Source organism: Fringilla coelebs (genome assembly GCF_963513975.1).
Source record: "Fringilla coelebs genome assembly, chromosome: 28".
In the NCBI taxonomy this organism is placed as follows: domain Eukaryota; kingdom Metazoa; phylum Chordata; class Aves; order Passeriformes; family Fringillidae; genus Fringilla; species Fringilla coelebs.
The window spans coordinates 3380294-3392616 of NC_140054.1; the positions used below are offsets into that span (position 1 = coordinate 3380294).

Below are 12323 nucleotides of genomic sequence, written 5' to 3' on the forward strand. Positions count from 1 at the left end.
TAGAAATATCACAACCCAAGTCAGGTCCAGCTCTTCCTCTCCTGGTTCTGGTAATGAACCTCTGCACTGATTCTTTTAATTGTCTCTCAGTGCAGATTTGAGACACAAAACCAATCCCCTGTACATTTATCCCTCTTCACACCCTGTAAAACTAGAATTACCTATTGTCTTTTACAGGAACACCAGCCTTAAAATCCTGCAGCATTTTTCAACTACAGATCCCATTAAGGACAGCAGCAAACTCCTCACCTGGTTAAAGGTGTGCTCAGATCCCTGGCACACCTCTCCATCCCCCCTACCACTCACACAGAGCCACAAGAGCTCTGTCACTGCAGTGACAGCCTCAGAGGCTTCCTCTCCCACAGTCAATAAAGACTTCAGCCTGAGAGCTGCAGATTTGTTTTGAAATGCAGCTGGTCTCTGGGAGCACCTGCCTCCCTGGTTTCTGATTAACCACAGAGTCACTGCCCTGTGGTAAATGAAGAGCACAAGTTTCAATACAGACCGTAAAGTTATTTAACCAGGGAGATAAGAACAGGCTGTGCTGCAGTGGAGCAGGTGGGAGGGGAAGATCCTTACACCACAAGGTGAGCACTGATATTCCTGCTGCACTTCCAGTCCGTAACAAATCTTCAGAGCAAAACCTGGACATGTTACCACTCACATATTCCACAGTCAATATCTGTCACAGATGTACTGTAACTGGATGAAATATGTATTTCTTTCCAGGCTGTATTGTGGAATTGCCCCTTAAAGCCAAACACACTCCATGCTGATTCCAAAACTGCCAGGAGCATGGCAATTCTGCTGCTTTAAATGGCAATAAATGCTGCTTTAGCACCTGAGACACCCACACTGTGGTGCTGAGTGAGAGCCAGTGCTGCTGCTCATCCCACCTGCCCTGCCAGTGCCTGCCCCAGGCACTGAGCAACTCCAGGGAAGCCAAATCAGCAGCAGACACTGCACATGCCCTTATCTGCCAGAGCACATGGATGTTTTGGTGTCACTGCATCGATTAACAGCCTGTCAATAACAGCCCTCAGACTGCACACAGAGATCAAAGCCAGCCAGAGGAACCCCAGGGAGGAAGGATCATTTCTCTGGCTTCCCTGGAAAGCCAACCAAAATGTTCAATGTTCCTCCACAAAGCCACCAGAGACCAACTATGTCAACTCAGCAGTTTTTATTTATATAACACAGTTTTTCTTTGCCAGGGCTGTCACATGGCTATTCAGTACATGAATATACTGCATAGTGATACAGAAAGTTCAGCAAGTGTCAGCTGGGGAGTACAAAATGTTAATCTTCTCATTGCAAGAGAGGCAGCAGATACCAGCATTCCACCAGAAACCCAAACCCACCTTGCCAAGTAACACATGGCTGAGGTGAGAACAGCATTGATTAAAACTGCAAGCAGCAAGGTGCTGAACAGTAACATTAAAAACCATTTTATCTGTAATTTACAAATATGCAAAGGTTACTTAAAATTAAGAAGCATTTTGCTTACTAACATGAAACATTACTAATTTGTAATGTATCATTATTAACCAGGTATACAGGTTCCTGTGTCCCTGTGGTCTCATGGCACATGGTGCCAGTCTGGGCAGGTCATTCCTTGGACAGCAGAGGGAAGAGCAGAACAGACAACCCTGCTTCCAGGAGGGTTTCAGGACCAGCTGCCTTCCACTCTCCCCTTCCTAATTTGCCACTCAATAACCTTGGTTTAACCACAGAAGGGCGTATTGTATTTAGAAAACAACAACACACACAGATACAATGTGTATCAACAAATCAACTGCTTCTGGCCTGCAAGTGCCAGGATCATTTCTGCATCCCTTGCACAGCAAAATTCCAGGACCAGAACCAATTACTACAGCAATTGGTTTTGCATATTTAAAATCGCTTACAGTACCTACAATAGAAAACATCTTACAGAGTAAGAGGAAATGAAACAGAAACAGTCTTGCCAAATAATTCTTATTCTATAATTCTGGATGCTGCTCTAGTTGGGCACAGCCAAAGGGGACAGGGGAATATTGGTGAGGAAGAAGAGGAAGCAACAGCTTTACAACACAAAATATTAAAGACTCCTCAGGAAGGCCCCTGGCAGCAGTCCAGATGTGACTGCAGCTGTTCTATTGCTGTCTGAAAGCAAAAGGCACATAATAAATCCTTGTCAGTGCTGTACAGAGCCAGCCTGGGACAGAGACAGCTCCAGAGCAGCACTCACAGCACGCTCAGCTCACCCACCTGCTCTGACACTGCAGCTGTCAGCACACACCCCACACAACTCACACCAGCTCTGGAGCAGTGAGCAGCCACTCCTCAGAGCAAGGACTGCGCTCCTGGGAGCTGAGAGCTCACTAAGCACTTGTGGTCCATGGGGCACAATTACCTCAGGAAGATCAGCTGAGGTGGGAGGGGTGTGGAAAACACCATTCAAAAAGTGCACCAGTAAAACCAGTCAGATAAATCCAGCTCCAGATTACATTTATAACCCAATATGTGCCACAGATCTGAATGGTGGGATTTAGTAAAGAGGCTTAGTCAGGACCTAACAACAGCACTGAAATGGCATTTGGGTCCTCAGAAACTAGCCATAGGCCACTACAAAGGCAGCACCCACTTCTCTCATCCAGTTATGGACAACTGCAGGAGCTCAGGGTGTGCCAGACTCCCATGAACCCCAAAGGAACAGTCCTGCTCCAGAGCTGCATCCTCCCTTCCTGCTTAGCCCCTGGGGAAGGTGGGATGCTGGGGTGTTCTCACCTCTCCCACAGGCACGTGGTCAGAGCTGGAACAGAACTTGTTGTGAGCACAATTTGCAGTGAGCACACCACCTCTGGCACCCAGCCTCCAGCTGGAAGCCAGGACTTCCAAAGGAATAAGAAGGAGCACTCAGAAGGCATCAGTGGCAGCTGCAGAGGCAAACCCAGCCCCTCAAGCTCTCCCCATACCTGCCTGCCCCCAGCACCTGCCTCACACACCTGGGTTCTGCGCCTTGTAGGTGAGGATCTCTGCTGCCAGCCTCTGGGGGTCCAGCAGCCGGGGGAAGCGGCTCATCACAGCATCCACCAGGTGCGGGTGGAAGATGCCGCACAGCTTGACGTGCACGCTGGCCCTCTCCTCAGCAAACTGCTCCGAGGCAGCCCAGGGCCCCGAGTCCCCGTAGGGCTGCCCCGGGGCCCCGTGCACCGGGCGGGGGCTGGGCACACCGGGGGATCTCACCTGGGGCAGAGGGTAGGGCTCGGACCAGAACTCCCGCGAGCGCGGCAGGGCGGCGCCGAACTCACCGGGCAGGCTGTACTGCCCCGCTGCCCCCGTGTGCACGGGCACTCCAAACCCTGAGAAAGAGGGGGGTGCCCCTGAGCGAGGCATCTCAGGGCTGTACTGCAAGAAGCTAGCACCAGAGGAAGAAGATTTGTGGGAGCTGTGGTTGTAAGAGACCAGACCGTTCTGCTCTAAGCTGGGAGAATGTGGGTAGACAGGTCTCTGCCTGCCACAGGTGCAGACAGGCACCTGCTCTGCATGGGAATGGTCACAGTGACTGGTACATCTGTGAGGCCACATGTCAGACAGCTGGTTCTCCAGAGACCCAATGCCTGAGTCGAGATGCTCCTGAGAGATATAAGACAGAGAATCCATGGGAGGTTGCTGGTACCTGTCAGGGGAGACAGTGCCTGACACACAGCCTTTGGCCTGAAGCACAACATCACTGGGCTTGGCTTTGTGGGCCAAGCTCTTCCTCTCTGCAGAGACCTTCTGTACAGAGCTTTTGTCACTCTCTGTGGGCACAGAGCACAAGAGCTCTGCCTGGGAACCCCGCTTCCCCTTCTTCTCCTCCTTGGCACTGGTACTTCTGGTTGGAGACAGCCTCGCATTGGCGCGGAGTTCATCAGCTAACGAGCGCTGCGGCTGGTTGATCCTTTCGGGATGGTAGAACTTACACTTAATTCCATAAGTGCATTTTTTCCCTGTAAGGAAAGCCAGAGCATAAATGACCAGCTGGATTTGACTAGATTATGAGTGACACTTGCACAGGCACCTTGTTCTTCACATTAAGAAGGCAGGTCTTACCATAAGGGCACTGCTGTTTCTTGTGCTCTGGAACTACAGGTTTCTTCCTGAGGAAGTTATCCAGGCTGGGGCCATGACGCCCTAAGGGATCATCTGGAGGCATAAACCTACAGAAAAACAAATCTCCGTCAGCAGCAGTTCACTTTTTTTGAGTTGAGGTTTGGTTTCTTCTCAAAGCCTCCTGTTTCATTGAAGATCAAAAGCTATCTGAGCCCTACAAAGCTCTCCCATTTCCTGCAGAGATAACCTTCCTGCCACCCAGTTCACACCAGCACAAAATGCTTCCCTTCAGGCACAGAAGAGGCTCAATGCCTGACTGTGACCAGAATTACTACCTGCTGCTAACAATTGTCCTGTGAGGAAATCACACCCTGAAGCTCTCCTTGGAGCTCCTAGCTCCAAGTTAGGAGCAACTACTGAGATGCCACCAACTTCTTTTGGCTTTGTATCTTACAGCTTTTCATTATTTCTTCACTAGCATTTTGCTCTTCTCATGCATCACTTGCTATTGCTTCAATAGAACAAAGCCAGTGTGCTCACACAAATCTTTCTTAAAAGCCCAGGAAGATGCGACTATGATGCCATGGAGTGGCTACCTAAAACAGAGGCTAGCCAGAGTTAGGAGAATAAAGTGGTATTTATTAAAGTGGGTATTTATTTCTAAGTGGGTATTTATTTATTAAAGTGGGTATTTATTAAAGGCCTTCAACAGGTATAATTTAGGCAGTCCAAAAGCCTCACACAGGCTACACCCAAGATGGACCATGGTCAAGAGTTTTTCACACAGATATAAGTTTGGTCTATTTGCACATCAGGGATTAATTGTCCAATTACAGCTACAGGTAATGAAGTCATATTCCCCAGTTTGCTCCCCACCCTCCAATTCAATTTTGTTTATACTTTTCAAAGCCTGAGGCAGAGGGTGCCCTTGATTCTCAGGCCCAGAAGGATTGTATTGGCTGACTGTCACTGCCATATTTCCTGGAAAAACCCCCTTGCCCAGCATTTCTCTCCTGGCAAGCTGAGAAGCCTCAGAGAAAAAGGAAAACAATATTATCTCATTTGCTTCTCCTGTGTTTTGCTGCTTTGGAATGTGTTTGGAGATTTGTTTATTGAACAGGTGATTGTTTCATTGGTTTCATGTGAATTGTTTTGATTTAATGGCCAATTGGTGCCAAGCTGTGTCAGACTCTGGAGAAAGAGTAATGAGTTTTCATGAATATCTTTTGCCTTCTGTCTGTATTCTTTAATATAGTTTAGTATAGTATTCTTTAATATAACATAGATCACAAAATAATAAATTGGCCTTCTAAGAACATGGAGTCAGACTGATCATTCCTCCCTTAGTCTGGGAACCCCGCAAATACAAGACATTATAAATAAATAAAAAACATTTATTCTGTCTCTCCACAACCCAGACTGTATTCAGCCCTGCTCATTGCTGTTCTGAGTTTTTCAAATGTCAGCTCTCCTCAATCTGGAGAATTCTGGATAAATATGCTTCAGTTAAATACAAAGCCTTCTAAGAACATGAAAGGAGGAATGAACAATCTGACTCCATCTGGGAACCCCACAAATAAAAGATCTGACCAACACGTGACGGGAGCTCACTAACACTCCACATTGAGTTTAGATTTATGCACTGACGCTGCACAAGAAATAAAACCACAAGTTAAAAACAGAGGGCAGAGCCATACTTGTCATTGACAAAGGAGTACATCAGCAGGCGCTCCTCGATGAACTTCTTCCACTCGGGCCGCTCGTTCTGCAGGTCGCGGTAGGTGTCGTTGGACACCACGATGCCGTCGGACTCGTGGGCCAGCTTGACGATGAAGCGATCGTCGTAGCACACCACGCGCTTGCCGCCCACGCGCCGCGACGGCGTGAACACCAGGATCTTCTTCTTCTCCAGCTCACGCAGGATGTACTGGTCTGCAGCAAACACAGCTGTCAGCACGCCTGGGTGGCACTTGTGGGGTCCCCAGGACCAGGGAAGAGATGGGTGAATCTGACTCCATTGATATCAGAAGGCTAATTTATTTTTATATTATATATTTATTTTATTATTTTTAATATTTTAATTTTTCCTAGTTTTCTATCCTTCTATCCTTCTTCTATTTTTAAATTTTACTATACTATCTTAAACTACTATACTATACTATCTTAAACTACTATACTATACTATCTTAAACTACTATACTATACTATCTTAAACTACTATACTATACTATCTTAAACTACTATACTATACTATCTTAAACTACTATACTATACTATCTTAAACTACTATACTATACTATCTTAAACTACTATACTATACTATCTTAAACTACTATACTATACTATCTTAAACTACTATACTATACTATCTTAAACTACTATACTATACTATCTTAAACTACACTACACTAAAACTATACTAAAGAATAGAGAAAAGATACAGACAGAAGGCTTAACAGGAATGATAATGAAACCTCGTGACGGACTCCTCAGAGTGACACAGCTGATGGTGATTGGTCATTAAGTAAAAACAATTCACTTGTTGGATAAGTAATCTACAGACCACATTCCAAAGCAGCAAAACAGGAGAAGCTGAGGCTTCTCAGGAGAAAATCCTGGGCAAAGGAATTTCTCCAGAAAATATGACAGTGACACACCTGCACAGCCCTTCATGCAGATGAAATAGCATTATTGTGGCAGTCATATTTTCTGGAAAAATCCCCTTGCCCAGGATTCTTCTCCTGGGAAGCTGAAAAGCCTCAGAGAAAAAGGAAAACAATTATCTCATTTGCTTCTCCTGTGTTTTGCTGCTTTGGAATGTGGTTGGAGATTGTTTCATTGGTTTCTGCTGTGAATTATTTTAACTTACTGGCCAACTGGGGCCAAGCTGTGTCAGACTCTGGAGACAGATTCATTAGCATATTTCTAGCCTTATGTCTGTATCCTTTCTGTATTCTTTAATATAGTTTAGTATAGTATTCTTTAATATAATATAGTACCAAAATAATAAATTAGCCTTCTAAGAACATGGAGTCAGATTCATCATTCCTCCCTTCGTCTGGGAACCCCGCAAATACAAGACATTATAAATAAACAAAAACATTTATTCTGTCTCTCCACAACCCAGACTGTATTCAGCCCTGCTCATCACTGTTCTGAGTTATGCAAATCTCAGCTCTCTGCAAGCTCCCCTCAGTTTGAATAATTCTGGCTAAATATACTTCAGTTAAATACAAAGCATGTCCCTACAAGAGGAAAAATATCAATAAATAAAAGACAAGAAGTTAGGAAGTAGAGCAGTATTACATTCCTTGTTTTCTGAGTTATTCCAGCTGATTCAGGCAAAAGCTGGCTTAGGGTAGAAGTTAATGACTAATACTCCATGGTCAGTTCAGCTCATTGCAGCTCCTACTACTCACACTTTCCATTCTGAAGTTAATTACTGACTTAGCCAGAACTCTGCAAGCTCACCAAGTGACAGAGCAGTCAGCCTGAAAAGTTACTTTTAGTTTCTGTATTTTCATACCTGTTATGAGTACATCTGGTCGGGGCTGCTCCTTCCTCCACGATGGCACAAAGACTGTAATATCCTTGTGTCCCCTGTCCCAAAACCACTGGACAGCCAGAAGGATACCTCGGCAGGAGAACACTTCTTTATTGCCATGGCTGCAAAGGAGAAAATTAAGACTTTAATCCCTTCATGATTCAGTACACACCAGTCAGGCAGTGCACAGAGCAAAGGGAGCTGGCAACTAGGACAAGCTTCAGTGAAAAGTTGGGGAGCACAGGCAGCAAATACAGATGCTTGTCTTGTGTAACAACACCCCCACTCAGGCCTGCCCAGCACCCCAGGATACCAGTCAACACCCAAATACTCACCGGGAGGGAGGCAGCAGCTGGAACTGTTGCAGCTGCTCTGAAACAGTCTCTGCTTCAAGCCTTCTGATGGTTATTTTTAGCCCAGAGCACAATGTGACCCAAAACCCCTTGTGCTACTCTGACAGCTAATGCCAGTGACTGTTTCCTGCCAAGGTGAACTGTATCCTCAGCGGGCCTTCGCTTGCAAACTTGCTCTGATCGCTTCAGGAAAACAAGGTGTTTTATATGCACTCTCATCTCAAGGAAAGATGATTCATTCCATGACGGCTCCAAACCTCATCTACAAATTTGCACAAAATGGCATCATCTCCTGTCATGAGTGCTGGATGAGAGAACAGCTCATGGCAGTTAGAGAAAGTTTGACAACCTTGTCAGAAGCCACGTACTGATGCAAAAAGCTTCTTAATTATTCATTAGGTCATATCAATAAGTTTCCAGAACTTTTAGTAGGAAACTACTCCTCCTGTTTTACAAGCAGTAGTATTTACAGTGCAATCAGCTCTTCTGCTGATAGTGGATTTGGCAAGCTTCCAACACTTCTATTCCAGCCTGATATGCCACTGTGGGGATCCAACTGCCCATGTTCTGTGACAGCATTCTGGGAACATGCACTACACCAAAAGGGGAACTGCTCTCACAATTCAGGAAGGTTTTCCTCACCTGGTCACTACCTATCCCAAATCATCCTCCTTCCATCTGTACCTGAATGGTGTTTCAGCCCCCACCAGCCCCTGACCAGAGCCATTCCTGCAGCGGCACTGTTGCAGCAGTGCCACCACAGAGAAGTTTCAGTTCCCCTCCCAGCTTCACCCTTTCTTTGAAACTACAAAGGAAGTTGAAGAGCTGTACAAAAGTACTTAGTTCTTCTAGAATAAACTTGGCAACAGAACTAACATCAAACAGAACTAATACCAAACTAATACACCTAAAACACCTTCGATAAGGATCCTAAATTACAGGAGGCTGAAAACCACCATCAGAAGATGCTCTAAAACCTTTCTCCAATATCAGATGGATTTAGCTATAAATAGCCAGGCACAGGTCACTACGGTTTTTTAGAGAGAAGTGTGAAAAACAAATCCCTTTTGGTGGACTTTTCTTTTGGGTTGTTGGCTGGTTTTAGTTTTTGAGTCTCTGCTACCAACCTCAAACCTCCAGAAGGCAGCTAATTGGGCTGATCTGATTTGGCAGCAGCCAAGGAAAAATTCCCTTAGAAGGAAGTAAAAGCTAATTTCCACTATGATTTGCATAAGTTTGTCAAGAGCTGTTGAGGGAGGCCACTGTACATACTGCAAATGAATCAGCAGGGAACATCGCACCATCAATACAGGAAGTTTCAGAACGGAATTCCCCTTCTAGCGAATTGCTTAAAAAAGCCAGACTGCTTCTCATGTCAGACCCTGGGCTCCAACCTGCCCTGACTCACAGCTGCTGTGATTTCCCCTCTGCATTTTGGGGTAACTTTCACCACTAAGAGGCTCCTCACTAACAAACACAGCCAATCCTGTTGTTAAAGCCCAAGCACTTATCCAAGGTAAACTTGGTTGCCAGAGTCACTTATCAGCCTGGGCTCACAATAGGCCATTTTCCACAGTGTTCCCAGAGCTGTGGAGAGGGTAGGAACTGGAACAGGTTCTTTTCAGGGGTGCCAGGCATGGCTTTCACTCTCCAGCCCTGTTCCACTGCCACCACCATTCCTCATTTGCCCTGGGGCTCACTTGTGCCCCATCTTTCTTAGTTCTGTTTTCAGAACTGTCAGCCAGGGCTTGGCAAAAACCACACCTGCAAACAAACCTCCACACAGCACTTTCACCTCAGACAAACCTACTGCAACTGACATGGCAGCTCCACCCGCACCCAGGGTTGTTTTTTATAAAATCTGCATACAAAAACATAAACAACAAAGGAGGCGGCTTCTGAGCGGCAACAGAAAAAAAGCTTTCAAGATCCAGTTCAGAAGCTGGTGTGTTAAATTTCAAGAGTCTGCTATGCAGAGGTGGGGAACACATACTGCTGGGGTTGGGGTGAGGGCAAGCAAAGCGGGAGCAAAAGCCAGGGTGAAAATTGGGAAATCACACCAATAAATATCCAGCCCTGAGATTCTGAATGCTTCATGGATAGTGGAGGCTCTGGCCAGTGTCCAACAGAACCTGCTCCAGCGACACTGGGACACATGAAACGCTGAGGATGAGTCACAGCCCTGCCTTGGTGACACCTCTGACATCTCATCGCTCTCTCCCTTGTACAGAAATTCACCAATATACAGGAGGCACAATTCGGAGACAAGTCTCCAATGGAGCTCCATATTACAAAGCCTTCTCTAATTAACCCTGTAATTATTTATTGAGCAACTTTCTGCTACGGAAACTTACACAAAGCCACTAGTTGAGAGGACAACATCTCTTCGGTTATCCCCTGAGCGCCAGAGCACAGGAGGAAGTGTCTGTTTCAAAGGAAGCACTGCTGCCCTCACCATCGCCCCGTGACTGGCGGCTCTGGGCAGGCAGAGCAGTGGCAAGACAGGCCCGCAAAGCCAAACGTGATGCTCGTCCTCGTGTGTCAGAGAGGCACCTTGGAAAATATTACCAGCCCCGTTCCCAGCACCCAGAAGCGGCTGCTCTGAGCAGGGCACTCACAGCTTTTCATCTCCGAGCCCTGGCAGAGCTCACAGGCAGAGCTCACACCGACAGCCCCGCGCCCACCCCGGACGCACCTCATGGCCACGTTGCTGCCATCGATGACGATGGGCTTCAGGTTGTCGCTCTCCGTTTCCTCGGGGCCGGGCGCGGGGGATTTGTTGCCGGCACCGCCCCGAGGGACCAGCGGGGCCTCGCCGGGCTCGGGCGGGGCCTCGGGGCCGTCCCGCTCGGCCGGGCCGTGCTTCACCAGCTCCCCCAGCACCGTGTTGGTGTCGGCGCCCAGGCCCAGCTTCTGCAGCACGACGAGGATCTCCTCCGAGGAGTAGCCGAGCTTGCGGAAAAAATCCACCTTCAGCTGCAGCTCGGGGCCGCCGCCGGGCCCCTCGGGGCTCTCGCTGCCGCTCATCCCCGCTGCGGGCCGGGCCGCGGCCGGCAGCGCCTCAGGCCAGCCCGGGGAGACGCTGCCCGCGCTCATGGCTCCCGGCGGGGGACTCGCGGCCTCCGCTCGCCGCCGGGACCTGCGGGGCGACAGCGGCGTTAGCAGCGGCCCCGCAGCCCGGCCGAACCCCGGCCCCCGCCCCGGCTCCGCTCCCGGCCGCACCCCGGCCCCGAGCCCTCCGCCCCGCTCTCGGCCGCACCCCGGCCCCCGCCCCGAGCCCCCGCGCTCACCGGGCCGCTGCCACCACCGGGCTGCCGCTGCCGCTCCATGGGGCCGGAGCAGGGCGGGGGTGGCCGCCTTTTATACCGGAGAGCCGCGCAGGGCGGAAGGCAGAGCGAGGGGTGGAGCGGCAGCCTCTGCCCGGCCCGGCCCGCCCAGCCCGGCACAGCCCGGCCCGGCCCTCCGTCCTCCCGGGCTGTCGCCGCGGGGACACTTGTCCCTTGCGCCACCTGGATGGCAGCGATGCAGGTGGCCGTGATTCAGCCACCGGTGGCTTATCAACCCGGCGGTGCGGAGGAGATAGGCGCTGGCAGGAAACATCTGTCACCCACCAGTGCCCTTGCCAAGCGCTAAACCGCACCTGTGTGGAACTGCAGGGGTTAAAATCTACATTGTGAAACGTGCAAAAACGTCACATCTCTGGTTTCTCTGATTAATCATGCCTAAACAATTTAATGAAGGTAGTTGCAAATTTGCTTCCCCGAGGCCATGTACCGGAGCCCAGCTCAGGAGAGAGGAACTCTCCCAGTTACAGGAATGCATTTGCATTCATCTTCCTTGTGGTTACCCCGAAACAATCATTTTTCCTTGTCTCTGGCCGTGTCTGAAACCGCACTGTGTGCTCAACAGTAACACACACACACAGCGAGATTCAGATCAGAGATAATCCTTACTCAGTTCTTAAGTAGGTGCTTTCCCAACATTTCTTTCCCTTGGAATCTACTCCAGTCAGCATGAATTTAGCATTGTTTGTGTGCTTTTGCTTTCAGGCTAAAGTCTATTGCACCAGAAAGTATGGCCACAGACGTACTTCCTATAGGACATGCCCCAAGGAAGAGGCACAAAGCTGAGTCTCCTGATTTATGCAAAGCAGTGGCAGCAACCTCATGGCTCCAATTTGGTGAAAGAGAAGCCAGGAGAGGGAGGCTGTTGGCTTCCCCATCCAAATAGTTAGAGGGAGTCATGTGCCAGTCACACCTCAGACCTCCTCATGGGTGATTTTGACTATTTTTTTTCTTTTTCACATTTTCAAACTGCTTTGAACAGTACTTCTTATTTTTTGGTACTGC

At 48.4% G+C, this 12323-nt stretch overlaps 1 protein-coding gene across 1 annotated transcript; it reads right to left on the reverse strand.

Annotated features, from left to right (window-relative positions):
* Positions 1 to 1216: 1216 nt before the first annotated feature.
* Positions 1217 to 11364, reverse strand: ZC3H12A (zinc finger CCCH-type containing 12A). Its single transcript, XM_084222622.1, has 6 exons — positions 11265 to 11364; positions 10670 to 11113; positions 7604 to 7743; positions 5775 to 6009; positions 4078 to 4184; positions 1217 to 3974 (listed from the first exon to the last, which is right to left on the reverse strand). The coding sequence occupies exons 2-6, from the start codon at positions 11068 to 11070 to the stop codon at positions 2980 to 2982; spliced, it is 1878 nt and encodes a 625-aa protein (XP_084078748.1). The 5' UTR covers positions 11071 to 11113; positions 11265 to 11364; the 3' UTR covers positions 1217 to 2979.
* Positions 11365 to 12323: the final 959 nt, after the last annotated feature.